The sequence below is a fragment of the Gopherus flavomarginatus genome, chromosome 9 (assembly GCF_025201925.1).
Source record: "Gopherus flavomarginatus isolate rGopFla2 chromosome 9, rGopFla2.mat.asm, whole genome shotgun sequence".
NCBI lineage: Eukaryota > Metazoa > Chordata > Testudines > Testudinidae > Gopherus > Gopherus flavomarginatus.
Window position 1 is genome coordinate 39,841,191 of NC_066625.1, and position 15,662 is coordinate 39,856,852.

At 52.7% G+C, this 15,662-nt stretch overlaps 1 protein-coding gene across 2 annotated transcripts in view; it reads left to right on the forward strand.

Annotated features, from left to right (window-relative positions):
• FBXL16 (F-box and leucine rich repeat protein 16) overlaps window positions 1-10,005 on the forward strand; it is an 85,319-nt gene extending 75,314 nt beyond the window's left edge. For both annotated transcript variants that reach the window (XM_050968305.1, XM_050968303.1), the window contains exons 4-6: window positions 222-306; window positions 915-978; window positions 4,325-10,005. In XM_050968305.1, the coding sequence (XP_050824262.1) occupies window positions 222-306; window positions 915-978; window positions 4,325-4,473 (298 nt within the window). In that variant the 3' untranslated portion in view covers window positions 4,474-10,005. The remainder of the gene's footprint in view (window positions 1-221; window positions 307-914; window positions 979-4,324) is intronic.
• Window positions 10,006-15,662: the final 5,657 nt, after the last annotated feature.

Sequence of the window (15,662 nt, forward strand, 5' to 3'; positions counted from 1 at the left end):
CCAGCCCATCTGAGCTACTCTTATGAGACAGCCAAAGAAGCTGACAATTGCAGTGGTGGCTTTTGTGATGTGGACACCTCTGTGTGAGACTCACTTTACCCAGGGCCACCAAACTGTCATCTACGACTGATATTGCAGATGATGTTATCTTTGAGGCAAAAAGGATTCAGCCTTTCTTCCCTACTGGCATCTTTCTTTTGACACTGTGCTTCTGTCCACAGGTGTGTGCGGATTACAGACACTGGACTCAGTTACTTATCCACCATGTCATCCCTTAGGAGCCTGTACCTCCGCTGGTGCTGCCAGGTAGGTGAACAGAAAAGGACAATGCAAGCCATGCCCCTTGCTAGGGTTAGATCTCCTTCGATGCATCTCCCCAATAGGGAGCTACTAACACACTGGAATGGCTACCTCAGCACTGTGCTTTGAGATCAATGGATTGAAAAATGCTGTGTCAGTGATAAGTAACATGATTGTGATAATAATAGCGACTTGCCTGGGGCACTATTATTAAATGTGGATAAAGCTACCCAAAACATCTCCAGGGGATGCATGTGGAGCCTGCAGAATATATGGCATTTGATGCAGAGCAGAATGGCTCATTGCAAGTAGATGCTCAGGAAGTTAGCAAGTAGCGAGCATTGGTGTCTATTGATTAGAGCAGTGAACTGGGAGTCAGGGGATGTGGGGTCTGTCTCCGCTCTGACTTTGGTCAAGACATACAACCTCTCTGCCTAATTTTCCCCTTCAGTCAAAGGGGAATGATAGCTACATACCAGTGGAGAGGTGATTCTGAATTTATTGGTGTGTGCTTAGAGATCTTCCAGTTGAAGCTGCTAGTGAAAAGCAGAGTTCATTCTTTTAGTTCTGTATTGACAGTCCAGGATCCCTTCCTCCCTCTTCTGTCCTTTTAGGTACAAGACTTCGGCCTGAAGCATCTCCTGGGCATGAGAAGTTTGCGCCTGTTATCTCTTGCTGGTGAGATCCAAACAGTGGTTTATTCTTGAGATGATAGACTGGTTTCTGGAGAGGGGGAAGCCTCAGCTTAGCGACAGGGCCATGACACAAGGGGTAATCCTAGCCAAGTCATAGTCTCGTGAACCGTCACTAGAATGTCATGGGAGAATGTTGCTGGGCCATAATACAATGGTGGGCTGGCAGGATGATCTTCCAGCCTGGAATTACCCTTTGTGAAGGGTAAAATTGGCCAGTGAGAGGCAAATGCAGGAGGCAGGTCAGCTCCTGCAAAAAGCAGAAGGGCAAGGAGAAGAGCCGTCCTCCTCCTTTCTGTTGAGGAAGAAAGACAGTGGAGGAACCAGTCCAGACAGCTGGAGGATTTCATTCACCCAGACATTCCATGCTGTCACACACTGGCTGGGTCAATTGCTGTCACCCCACTCACTTTATCTAGTGTCCTGTTTGGGGTATTCCAGCTAGAGCCCATCTCCCAGTCTGGACAACAGCACTCCTAAGTTCTCTTGGAACTCACAGGGCCTGGCTGTCAGAAGTGCTGAGCTTCTGAAAAGTCAGACTGAAGTCAAGTGAAGATGTGCTCAACACTTCTGAAAATCAGACCCACAGGGCCAAATTCCACCCTCGAGTATGCAGAGCTCCCAGTCACTGCCATTCATGACAGCTCCACACAGGGCAGAGACTGAGCCAGAGAGTTTCATTTCTTGCTACCCACCCAAGTTTCAAGGCATGACTTTTACTGCCACCTTTCCGAGCAGTTTGAATCGGAGTCCTGTTTCTTTAAAGGAGTTCTGAGTTGCGTGAAAGTGTTTGACTGAAATGGATGTGTGTCATGGAGTCCCCAGGCGATGCTCTGGAACTGCTCCCCACAAAGCCAGTCAGGACTTTGGGGAGCCTCCTCCCCCTTGGAGCAGACTGTCTTCAGGACAAGAAGCTCACACTGTTTCACCTTCCTGGGTCTGACCTTGGAGCATTCAGCATATGTCCCTCCGTGCTCTTCGCACAGCTAGTCCACCCAGGGGGGGTCCTGGGGAAGCCAGAGGGTCCTGCATCTCCACTTTGCAGTCAGACATGACTCTTAGCCAGCCAGTAAAACAGAGGTTCATTAGATGTCAGGAACACTGTCTAAAACAGATCTTCTAGGTACAGAGAACCGGACCCCTCAGCCGAGTCCATTCTGGGGCCCAGCGAGCCAGACAACCCCATCTGCCCTCACTTCCCGTCCCCAGCCAGCTCCCACTGAAACCCCCTCCAGCCCCTCCTTCTCTGCTGATTTCCTTTCCCAGGCCAGGAGGTCACCTGACCTCTTTGTTCTCCCACACCTTTAGCATCCCCTTGCAGGGGGGAAGGGCCCGGGCCATTAGTTGCCAGGAGACAGTGTCGGCCAGAAACTGAGGCACCTACACAGTATTCAGAGGAAACATTAAGAACAGCCCCACTTTGCCACAATGTGCCAATGTGAATTAATTGTGTTTCCCCTGCTCCTTCACATGACCTTTCCTTCATTCCCAAGGAAAGCCTGATGGAGAAACTTGAGCTTCATTCTCCTCTCTCTGAGACTGGATCACATGTCAGAGCAGATCTCATGGATTCTAAGGATTCTTATAGGCCACAAGTCAGTGGAGAATCCTAGAAAAGTAAGGCTAGCAGGGCCCCCAGGAGGTCATCTAGTCCATCCCCCTGGTGCTAACCCACTAGTGCAGCCTCATGCAATCTTTTCCCCGACCTCGTGCCCTAGTGAGCATCACATCAATGTGACATTTTGTGTCAACAGCACCCTGCAGTGATCTGCCCTCCCATCTGTTCATGGTTTATGCCACTCAAGCCCATTCACTGGATTTATGTCCTCATTTGCTCTGCTGTGCTAACAGAGCTATTGCTCAACCTGCCCAAGACCCAGATGTGGAGGATGGCATAAATTAAAGACTCATGCTAAGATAATAGTTCTAGGAACAAACTCAGGTCAGTTTTTTTGGCACAACAATAATTGTTGTATCTCACCTTCATGAGTCAGCTTTTCTGACATAAATTACTTACAATAACCATTGTGAGATGAGATCAGCTGTTTAGTTGTGAGATGATGGTAGATTTGGCCTTTGTCAAGAGGGCATATGCGAGGTATGATCATGGAGCCGTTGCTATGCTCTCAACAGAGCTATTCATACTCCCTGGCTCACCCGACTCCTTCCTCTGCTGGTTTCTGCGAAGAGAAAAATATGTTTCCTTCTGAATCAAAACTGCAGCAGCACTTTTGAGCATCCCTCAAAACCTGATGACTGAATAAGACAATAGCACAAAAGGTTTCCTGTTAGTCACTTTAAATTTACTGGCTTTCTGAATGAGGCTTGGGAATAAATGGTCTCTGCGCTACTTACAGTGGTGTAAGTCCGGAGTGACTCCATTAATCTCCACAGAGTTATGCCAGCATAAAGGAGATCAGATCCAGGCCTTATGGATGCAGTGCTGCTGAGGAGGTCTAATTGGGTGGATTGGTCCTGCTACCTGCAGATGGGAGAGCATGCTACAGCAGTCCTCCCTAGCCCCAGAGACTCAGGCGGTCTCCCCACTCACAGACATATCTGCTGTCTTACAGTATGTCTACACCATATTTAAAAAATAAAACCTGCAGCAGCAAGTCTCAGAAGCTGGGTCAGCTGACTTGGGCTCACAGGACTTGTACCATGGGGCTCAAAATAGCTGTATAGACATTCAGGCTGTAGGGTCTGAAACCCAGAAAGAGTGGAGGATCTTGAAGCCCAGTCTCTATCCCAAGCCCAAATGTCCACACTGCTAGTTTTAGCTGTGTAGCATGAGCACTGCAAGCCCGAGTCAGTTGACCCAAGCTCTGAGACTCACTGCTGTGGGGGGGTTTTGCAGTGTAGACGTACTCCCTAGAATTTAAGGCCAGAAGGGATCACCAGATCATTTTGTCCCACCCTCCAGTCTTTCACAGGCCACCAACACCCTCCAGCACCTGCACACCAATCTCAGCAACCAGCATTAGATCAAATCATTGGAGCCCTCAGGAGCCTGAACTATTGTGTGCCAAGTCAGAGAATAGGAAGGACTGAGGTTCACCATTGCCCGAAGCCCCTGTGATGGCAGGAAATTAATTTAGTGAGATACACCCAGATGATCCTAACAGAGCCAACATGCAGGTGACATGTGATGGAGCTCTGATGGCATTGCTCTCCCTTTTGCAGCTGGTATTTAGAGATGGGCTTGACTGATAGCAATCCAACCCTCCTCCCCGCCACAAAGCAGAGGGATGGCTAAGCTCTTCCATGTCTACCCCAGGTGGTAGTACCTCATAGCTTCTCGCTCACTGGGCATTTCCACCTTCTGGTTTCAGGCTGCCCATTGCTCACCACCACTGGGCTCTCAGGCCTTGTCCAACTTCAAGACCTGGAGGAGCTGGAGCTGACCAACTGTCCTGGTGCCACACCCGAGCTGTTCAAGTATTTCTCCCAGCACCTGCCGCACTGCATGGTCATCGAATAAGCAGCCCCAGAGATTGGCCAACCTTTGGAGCTGTCCCCTTCAATCCCAACCCAACACTGATCAACCAACCAGAGTTATCATTTCGTTTTAATTTTATGTTTTGGGAGAGACGTTGATTTAAACCACCCACCATGTGTACAGCAATCAGGAGTTAGTTAATCACATCAATGCATTGGATGAGGACACCTAGAGAGAGGGATATATGCTGTCTCCATAGAGATGGGCATCCACTTGTTCCATAAGACACAATCTCCTGCAAGAATCTCTCTGAAAAGTTTGTAAATTTTCCACAGCATCACTCATCTTCTTTGTAATAGTCTGCCCTGAAAAAAAAATTATTTAAAAATCACAGCTAAACAAAATACCAATGACAAACAAAACAAAGTGAATAAATTACCATGATTGGAGAGTTGGGGCAGGTTGGCACAGTTTCACGTCCTGTGTGGTGTCCCTCCTCAGTGCTGGATCCCATGTGGTTTCTGCCCATTGTCTCATGCCACAGCATTTAGAAGTTCTTTCTGAGACCCCCCACATTTCTGTGGGGCTTGGCGGTGAGTCTGGGGGAGGGGCCTAATTGGAGCCCCTCCCCATTCTGGATGGTTGAAACCAGTGTTTCCATCATGGCATACGTTGGCAGGAGCTGAGCCAGAAAGCTAAGAAGAGAAGAGGAGAATCCTGAGGGACAGAGAGACTTGAAGGAGAAAGGATGAAATTCCTGATGCCGTGTGCTTGCTCTGTCTCTTAATTACTTCAGCGGGACACTGCAGGGTCTGCCACGCTGGAGATATTTTAAAAAATAAACTGACCAACGCTGTGAAAGAGAAGCACGGGGCCTGTTCTGAGGCTTTTGGCAGGCCGGGTGCCTTCTGCTTCAGAAGATGGAGCTGATATGTTGACCGTGATTGTATTGTTTTCACTGAAAGTATGGATCCGTGAGCAAATTTCCTGAGACACAAACAAACCCACCTCCCCACCCAATCCTCTGAAAACCCAGTAACCCCAAGGTCACATGATCTTGGGTAGACGGTTGCCTACTGCTGTTTTCATTTTGTTAATAAGATGTTCTTCTCAGAACAGCCTGCAGCCTTTGCATGCTAGCTTGCTTCAGTCTTGTGGTAAGGTAGGTTCTGGAATGTGCAGGGGCTGGGAGGGCCTATGGAGCAGCCCTCTGCCCAGCTCCAGTTCTCTTCCAGTGTGAAGCTGGTGTGGCTTTGTGTCCAATCCACATACATTTATTGGAGTACAGGTTTAACTGTGGTAGCTGGGAGCCTAGAGTAGCTCCCCCTCCTCCACCAGCCTGAGCCTCTTTCATCTATCTCCCTTCTAGAGCTGGAGGCTGTAGAAGGGGTGAGAAAGCTATGGCATCCTACTGGGCTTGATTTGTGTAGCAGTATGCCTTATGCCTGGCAGCATCTTTCCCCAGGCCCAGCTTGAGGCCAGCTCACTTTTAGGACAGAGGGAAGGCAGGCAGCATGTCAGTCAGACCAGTCTGGGATCCTACTAGGGCAGTGGGCCCTAAACTGTGGAGTATGCCCCCCGAAGGGTGCGTAGGAACATCTGGGGGATGCGGCAGGGCCACTTAACTCTGCTCTGGCCCCAGCTCATCTCTGGCCCTTCCCAACCCCAGCCCCAGTTGCAGCCCCCAGCCCCAGCTTAGGGTTGCCAGGGTATTCACAGTAACCAGCCTCTGCCACTGGGGGGGGGGGGGGCAGGAAGAGCAACAGCTGCTGCTGGAGTCTGGAGGAGCACTCAGCAACTGATCCATCCAAGAGAGGTTCACCCTTGGAGCGTGGCTTCCTCTCCTCTGTCCTGCCCCATTCACCCCTCCAACCCTGGAGCGTGGCTCTCTCTCCCCTGTCCTGCCCCACTCATTCCCCACCCGTGGAACATCGCTCCTCCCACGTCCTGCCTCACTCACCCCATCTCTGGGGGCCCTGCACCGAGTAAGGAGGAGGAGGTGCTTTAAAAAAGTTTCGGGACCACTGTACTAGGATCACCACCTTTTCAAAATGCAAAAATGGAACACATGCAGGAGTCATGCCCTCTTCTGTGGCCCCAGCCCCTGCTCCTCCTCTTCCCGCTGAGGTCACATCCCCTGGGCAGGCCAGAAGCCAGAGCCAGGCAGGGGTCAGAAGAGACACCCAGGGAACCAGGGCTGCTGTGGGGAGCCCTGGGCCTGTGTCCCCACTCCCTTGGGGCATGCTGTCCAGGACAGGTAGAAGGTCTGGGGCTCCCTACAGCAGCTCAGACTCCCTGGCTGGCTCTTACTACTGCCCATTCTGGCCAGCAGTAGAGCCTTGGGGGGGAAGAGGAGGAGCAGGAGCAGGACCTCATGGTGGGGTGGGGCTAAGGTCCATCTCAGCCCCCTGGGAAGAGGCTGGCGCTGCCCCTTGAACCTCAGGCAGGGGCAGAGCAGCACTGCTGGGAATCCAGGACAAATGTTGTCCTGGAGTCATTCAGCCCAGAACCAAGTCTTGAACTCCGCATTTCAAGGCTGTACTGCCCAATTCAGCACAGGAGGGTCACCCTAGGTCCTGGCTTTCCTCTTCTTGCTACTCTGCCCTCCAGACCACTTGTGGTTCCAAAGGAGAGGCTTTCCCATGCTGTTCTCAGGTAACTACCACTTTGACCAGCTGGGCCTTGGCTCCAAGGAGCCCTTTACATCTCCCTGTAGCCTACTCACCGTCATAAGCAGCCAGCAGGATCCCCTGCCCCCGATCCATCAGGAGGCGCCCAGGGCTCCAGTGCCTGAGCAGCATCTGGGTGCTTGGACAGTGTCCCCTGTGCTGCAGTCAGGTCCCAATCCAGGAGGGGCTGGGGGACCTGAGAGAGGAAAGAGTGTCTGAGCTGTACTGTCTGCAGCCCAAACCAGCTCTTATCAGCTGGGCTCTTTAGTCTCCTGGGGATGAAATCTCTTTTGTTTTGGGGGGAAGTGAGGGCCAAGGAGATCCATCAGCTTGTGGGGAGCCAGGCTCTCTTCCCATCACTGCTCATTCCAGTGCCAGTGCATTTCTGCTCCAGTTGCTGCTTGCAGTGAGGTTAGAGGAAGCCCACTCCCAGCTTCACGTACTTGCACACATCCCATCCTGTGCATGTCCCCCAACAGATTGAGTTTATGGTTTTGGAGGGATGCCCCCGCCCCTTGATCAGTTACTGTCTGGGCCTCCCCTCTCCTCCAGGAAGGAAATCGATGGCAATGCAGCCAGTTGGGTGGAGCTCCTGGGCTGGAGAGAGGAACAGGTTGTTTTCTAGGGATGGGTGAGGGAGCACATGATGAAGAGATTGGGATTCTGTAGGGGTGGTGTCAGGAGAGTCACTCATTCATACCCTGTGGCTCACTCACAGTCCATGGCTGCCTTGACAGTCTCCTGTCCCATTGTAATCAAAAGCCAGAGCACATCCATCTCTTGTGGTGTGGAGAAATGGAGTTTGCAATGCAGGAGAAGCAACCCCAGGACCTAATGCCAGTGTAGCTATTCCAGCATCTAAAGCCATCTCCCAGACACCAGCACAAAAAGGCCAGGCAGTGACTGCTCTGTGTCTCTTCTCCCAAGTCCTCCCAGCATTGTCAGCACTTTCTACACTGCTTCATGCCTGACCTCAGCCTGGGGTGGCCTGAAGGAAAAGGTGCTGACCACAGCAGTTGTTTGAAGGTTCCCATGATGAGACACTGTCAATTCCAAGCTCAGTTGCTTCTTCTCAGGCTGGCAGGACCAGGAGCTCTCTAGGAGGCAGCACATACAGCCTAAGAAGGGAAGAAGTGCCTTGCATTGCTCAGCAACAATCTTACCTGTTGCTGTTAGAAGCTCTTGTATTGCACCATAAATGGACATGGCACTTGCAAACTAGATCGGGTTCCTGCCCTAAGGTCCTTACAGTCTAGCAGTTAATAGGTGCCCTGGTTTGAGTATGGGGCAGTAGGTAACAGCTGCTGATTAGATGAAGCCAGGATGTAAGTGGAAGGGGTTGTCATGGAGTATTTATTACTAGCTGGAATTAGTGCCCCTGGACTCTATGCTGTCTCTGTGACATCCACTGCCACTCCCAACATGCATTTGGTACCAGAAACTGCAGCAGGCAGGGTGGCCTGGATCCCAGACCACTGGGCTTTCCCATGTGCTGAACAAAGCCAGGAGACTCTCTGCAGATGCCACAAAGGTTTGGGGCCCCCTTCCCAATTCTGAAATACTCCCCTTCCATCTCTCCCATAGCCTCAATCCAGCCCCTAGCTCCTGACCAGTTCTTTTCCAGCCCAACCCAGCCCCCTACCATCCAGCTCCTGCCTAGCTCTCCCTTAACCCCAATCTAGTCCTCCTACCTCCCAACTCCCTCATGGTCCCTTACAGGCCCCCAGCTCCCTCCACAGTCCCCCTCATTCCCCTCCATACTGATCCAGCCCCACCAGTTCTTCCTCCATCCTCCTTCAATCCAGCCCTCAGTTTCCGCAGCTCTGATCCAATGACTCCTCCAGGCCCTTTTAGCTTCCCTACTGCCCCCCACTTCTATGATATGCCCCCACAAGCCCCCTCCAGCTCCTCTTTTGGTCCCTTCCAGCTCTGTTCCAACCCTCCTCTATCCCCCGGCTCTGAGCCAGATCCCCCAAGCTCCATTCTGACACCCCCCTTTTCAACAGTTGCAATCCAGCCCCCTAGCTCCACCCAGTTCCTACACAGCCCTTTTAGCTCCCCCTCCCCAGTTCCCCCCAACTTTCCAGCCCTGTGCAAAACAGCTGATGCTTTTACCTTGTGCAGCATGAAGATAGGGACAGTGCATTACCCATCTCCATCCCCCACACTGCAATTCCCTCATGTCTTCTCCACACATCCCTCCTGGCTGCTCCCACCTGGATCCCAGGGTTGTTCTGGTCGGAGGGGCTACCCCCTTTCCCCGGGTAGGAGGCAGCAGCCTCTCTCTGCCCCAGCAGCCCCTTTACTTGTGGCCACGTAATCTTTTGGGCCCTGGTGCAACTGCATGACTTGCACCATTGTATTTACTCAACTGTTCTGCAGGTGGCCCTTGAAAAATGTGTTGGAAAACTAAAGGAACACTTGCCTGGTGTGGATGTGATGGTGTGAGGAGTTTGCCACAAAGCTGGACAAGGTACAGCTGGTCCTGAATAGAGCTGAGCAAATGCTGCAAAACTTTTCCATTCCAATTGGCTTTGATTGTATTGGCATCTTTCTCATGATTGCTCCTGGTGTACTCAGTGTCACGGAGTCACCGGGCGATGCTCTGGAACTGCTCCCCACCAAGCCAGCCAGGACTTTGGGGAGCCTCCTCTCCCTTGGAGCAGACTTGTTCAGGGCAAGAAGCTCCCATGGCTTCACCTCCTGGGTCTCTCCTTGGAGCATTCAGCATCCTCTGCCCCTCCGTGTGCTTCCCACAGCGAGCCCGCCCCAGCAGGGTCCTGGGGAAGCCACCGGGTCCTGCACCCCCACTTCACAGTCAGACGTGACTCTCAGCCAGCCAGTAAAACAGAGGTTTATTCGATGACAGGAACAGGGTCTAAAACAGAGCTTGTAGATACAGCAAACCGGACCCCTCAGCCGGGTCCATTTTGGGGGGCAGTGAACCAGACCCCCCACGTCTGTCCTCCCCTCCTCGACCCCTGCCAGCTCCAGACTAACCACCCCTCCCAGCCCAGTGACAAAGGTCACCTGATCCCTTTGTCTTCAATACCTTTAGCTGGCACCTTTGAAGGGGAGGGGCCCAGGCCATCAGTTGCTAGGAGACAGAGTGCCAGGCATTTAGGTACACTGGCCCTTTGCTCTGCCAGATACTTAAGAACTGCCATGGGGACACTGAGGCACCAACACAGTATTCAGAGAAAACATTAAGAACATTCCCAGTTCGTCACATCTCTCCCCCCTTCGAGGCCGAACTGAGCCAGGTCACTTTAGCCAGTGACCTGGGGAAGTTCGAACCCACCAAGGTTTCCATGGATGCACTAGCATCTCTCCCATTCCTTGGTGTGAGTTACACCAGGATAGTCCAGTCTCACGCCCTCCCTTAGGTTGGGTGTGCTTGATGGCACTTGCAGGCCGCATGTGGGAAGGTTTATGCAGCCCACACCCTTTGCCACCCCAGTACCCTGGAGTTCAAGCTGGGATTGGTTTTTTTCCCAGCCCTCTGGTCTGTGATTTGGGCTCCCTTGGTTAAGAGCCATCAGCTTGGCCTTGGCCAGCTTTGGGCTTGGGCCGCCGCTCACCACCTTGTGGCCCAGATAAAACACCTCTGCTGTCCCCACCTTACACTTTTCAGCTTTTACCGTCAGTCCCACCTTCTTGAGGCAGCCCAGTCCCCTTTTTACCTGGGACACCTGCTCCTCCCAGGTCTGGCTAAAGATGCACATGTTATTAGTGTCTGCCAGGGCCAAGTTTTCCATCACCCTTTGCTTGTTTAGAATTTCCCCAGGCCTAGGCATGGGGTTGGCATCGGACACTGCTTCCGATAGCCCCCACAAAACCAGATTATTCTGTCTCCCTTGGGGATCAGCCCCACGGGTGAGGCCCATGGGCTGTAAAACGGCTGGATCACATCTAAAGCTAGCAGGTCCTTGACATCTCTCTCCAGGTTTTGGGCTGCTTTCCCAGTGACTTTGAATGGGGAACACCTGATGGGGAGATTGGCTCCCACCTCAGGGAAGAGATCCCCCAGGGTCTTCCCCCTTCTCCTCCCAATCCTTCATTTCTGGGTCCAGGGGTCCCCTCACTCTCCTCCCATTTAGCAGCTTGAACGGGAAGAACTCTGTGGATTTCTGGGGCACCACCAGCTGCCTCCCGATTCCCCCCAGTTCTACTTCCCCTTGGGGAGCCCATTCCCGGTACAGGAATTCCTTCTCCTGTCCCTGCAGCCTTCCCCAAGGGGGTTTGCAGCGCTGTGGCCAGCTAGTTTCCTCAGCTTCTCCAAGGAGGGATCCCTTTGCAGCTCAGTCTGGGATTTAGCGGCTGGGGCAGGGAGTGGGACCTGCTCCCTCTCGCTGGCTGGGCCTGGGGTTACAGCCCCCCTGAGCCCTGTCCCTGGTAGCTCCCTCCCTGCTGTGTAATCACTTCCCAGCAGCACGTCTGGACCAGGCAAACCTGTTTGGCAGCTGACCTGCCCTGCCTGAGTGTCCCCCCACTCAGCTGGGGTCTCAGCTCCCCCCGTGCTCAGCGCTGCCCTTGCTGTCCCAGTGGGGGCAGGCGGCGAGCTCTCTGCCCTAGTCCCAGCATCAGAGCCAGCGTGAGCCCCCTCTCTGGTGTGCAGGGGGCCGGGGATCATCTCTCCCTCCCACTTAGCCCCAGGGGGCTGGTTACAGGTAGGCAGGTATCCTGAGCCCAGCAGCCCCTCCCCCCTGCCAGCCAGGTCATTTGCATTTTCACTGACCATTTCCATCCTAGCCAATTGGTTCCCTGGATTTGAATTCAAACTCTCGGCCGTTACAGGAGCGGGGCCTGGATTCTGTCCCAAGGGGAGACAGTCACCCCCCAACAGGGCCTCCAAGCCGATATCCTGGAGAACCCCAATGACTAGCCAGCCCGACCCCTCCTGGGTCTGCACAGGGATCTGGGCCATAGGCAGGGCGAGGGGCTTCACCCCAGGGAACTTCACCCAGGTCCCACAGTCCCTCAGCATCTGGGGCTGCACCACCACAGTTCTCTCTGTCCTAGGGTCTCGCCCCCACAGGCGTTTCCCCACTGACCCCTGGGCAGCCCCCTATGTCTCTCCACTCCACCATCGACATTCCATGCTGCTGCTGCTTCTCCTGCAGTTTTTCCTCAGGCTCTCGCTCTCTTGGGCTCTGCTCCCATCCAATCCGTCTCCGATCCCCTGATGGGGAACCCGATCGTGAAGACCCTCGTCTGGTTGGGGACCAGACTCCCGGGGATGCCTGGCTGATGCTCCAGCTGCTCTCAGATCCTCTTGTAGCCCCATCTAGGCCAGGAATTTGCTCCTCAGAGTGGTCCTTCTCCTCCAACTGCACGATTAACTGTGCCTTGGTGAATTTCCCCATGCGTAACCCTCTCTTTGTGCTCAGGATCACAATGTCCTTCTTAAGGGGATGGTGATAGGCCATCACTTCACCGTTCCCAAGTGGCTCTGGACTCACAGGCCTGTGTGCTCTTGGCTCCCCCATGGTTTCCAGGAAGAACCCCTGGTTTGCCAGCCCTTCTCGTGATCACCACCTCTTTGCCAGGGTTGAACTGCAGACTCCTCTGCCCCTGGGACCGCTCCTGCAATCCCCAGGGGAACCCTGCTACTGCAAAATCCTTCTCTCTCCCAGGGTCGAGCGGCAAGCTCCTCCGCCCCTGAGACTGCTCGCTGCAGTCCTCAGGGGGACCCCGTTACTCCAACAATCCTTCTCGCTGGTCACACACTCCCAGAGGTTAACTGCCCCCTGAAACCGTCCCTCTCTGAGCCTTCAGCACGCCTGGTCCTCATTATCCCTCCTTTGTTTTACTGCTCCCCAGTCACTTACTGCAAGCAGCGCCATTCACGGGGTGCAGTACATCCCACCGCTACCACCAGTTGTCACGGAGTCACCGGGCGATGCTCTGGAACTGCTCCCCACCTAGCCAGCCAGGACTTTGGGGAGCCTCCTCTCCCTTGGAGCAGACTTGTTCAGGGCAAGAAGCTCCCATGGCTTCACCTCCTGGGTCTCTCCTTGGAGCATTCAGCATCCTCTGCCCCTCCGTGCGCTTCCCACAGCGAGCCCGCCCCAGCGGGGTCCTGGGGAAGCCACCGGGTCCTGCACCCCCACTTCACAGTCAGACGTGACTCTCAGCCAGCCAGTAAAACAGAGGTTTATTCGATGACAGGAACAGGGTCTAAAACAGAGCTTGTAGATACAGCGAACCGGACCCCTCGGCCGGGTCCATTTTGGGGGGCAGTGAACCAGACCCCCCACGTCTGTCCTCCCCTCCTCGACCCCCGCCAGCTCCAGACTAACCACCCCTCCCAGCCCCTCCTCTCTGCTCAGCTCCTTTCCCGGGCCAGGAGGTCACCTGATCCCTTTGTCTTCAACACCTTCAGCTGGCACCTTTGAAGGGGAGGGGCCCAGGCCATCAGTTGCTAGGAGACAGAGTGCCAGGCATTTAGGTGCACTGGCCCTTTGCTCTGCCAGATACTTAAGAACTGCCATGGGGACACTGAGGCACCAACACAGTATTCAGAGAAAACATTAAGAACATTCCCAGTTCATCACACTCAGGTTTTGGAAGCATGGATGCTTGTGAAAAGGGCGCCTTAAGCTCACACATTCCAACATTTGCAAAAACACATCTTCAAGTCACTTTCTGCAAGCATTTGCACTAGAGAGCTGATAAGATTATGCTTATCCAATCGGAATAGAAACAATAGTTTATTTGACCAAGCACCAGGCTTGTAAGTAATAGATTTTCAAAAGAGATATTTTTGTGGCATAATGAATATATCTGGGGAACTTACGACCAGTGAGCTGAAAAATGTGTTCAAAGAAATTAGCACTAAGCTTATTGAATAAATTCTCTGTTACAAATGATTTGCTCAGCTCTGGTCCCGAGTAAGAGTCCAGCTTCTCCACAGTCCTTCCACAGAGGGGAGATGACCCACAACAGCTCGGACTACAGCTCAGCTGCTCAGTAATGAACTGGTATAGTTTCTAATGAATATGTATGGACACAGCTTTCTTAATTTGTAATGGACAAGAATGAACTGATTTAATAACCACTTTTTTTTATTACAAACTTTTGTTGCCATAAAGATTTGTAAGCTTTAAATTATCTACCTTTAGGATGACATTTTGCAACTTCCTGCTCCGTTGGCCTCTCCCTTCCTCCCACCCCTCTCTCAGTTACTGCATGATTTCGGGGTGGGGGGGGTGAGGGGCATGATGGAGGAGACACTATCTTGGCTAAGCTGTAGCTTTGGTTGGTAATTACACTATAGGCAGGTCCCTTGCTCAACTTGCCAAAACCACTGGTTGGACAGACAGAGCTTTGTTCATTTGACATTTTCAGTCTTTCCAGTGGGGACACTGGAAAATTCTGACCATTCACAGGAAATCCACAGGAACTAACAGCTATGCCAGCCCACCTGCTGGGATACCCACTCCCAAGGCCTCTGAAGAGGAGCAGTTGTGGGCATAGGCTACGCAAGTCTAAGGTGCTGCTGGGCTAGGCCTGGAACCTCAGGGATCACCCCAAGAGGCTGGTTTCTCACAGTGGTCTTCTCTAGCTGAGGAATTCCTAGAGCTACTTCTGCTCAGTTGTATGGTGATGGGTACCCTGTTTCTTACACGAGGCCTGGAAGCTCCAGATCCTCCTCAGAAATAACACTGCAGCCAAGTGCAAAGGGTCCTGAGGCATGTTTGGAAACAAAGAGGGCCTAGTGCAGATGAATGAGCAAGAAAAGAGAGACTGCATTGGAGAAAGGTGAGCTATAGAGCTGGATTGGCAGGAGGGAGGAAGGGAGCAGGAAGACATTAGGGAGGCTTCTCTTGCTTAGGTGCCAATATTTCTAGAGCTGCCCCTGCAGTCACCTGCAGATTGAACTCACTGTGCAACTATGGACCATGTGAATCTGTGCGTTCCCCACCACTCCACCCCAATTACATTTTCTCTACTAAGCTGCTGCTGCTAGAACAGGGATGTCAGCAGTACCTGGCATCTCACAGCTGCTCAGTTAACAAGCCATCAGATCACACAGATTGATGCAGGCAGCCTCCCACACTGACTGTTTCTGTGTACTTGGTCGAGCAGGAATCCAGAGGTCACCCGCAGAGTTCACTTGTCCATAGAGGTGTCTAAAGGAATTCCCTGCCCTTTGAACAATTTCCCACTCCTCAGAGTCACTTCAGTGCAGGTTCTCTTCAGACAGACTTGTCTGCCCTGGGACACTTATGATGTGATCTATATATTCTGAGTTCAGATACGGATTGGTAAACTGGAGCAGTCCAGAGGTCCCCACTTAACCGTCCATGGGTTTTTCCCTTCTTGCTTAAACTTTGTCCCAGACCCAGTTGGTAAATTTTGCACAGGTAAATTGAGATCTGTTGGCCTAAGGATAGGCAAGAGGAGAAAGATTAAGCATTATTATGGAGTTGATCCTGTCAAGGGTTGAGCCCCTGCAAATCCAATTGTCTTCAATGCAGGGCCAGCTCCAGGCACCAGCTGAGCAAGCTCCTGCTTGGGGCGGCAGATTCTAGGGGGCGGCATTCTGCTCAAACCTAG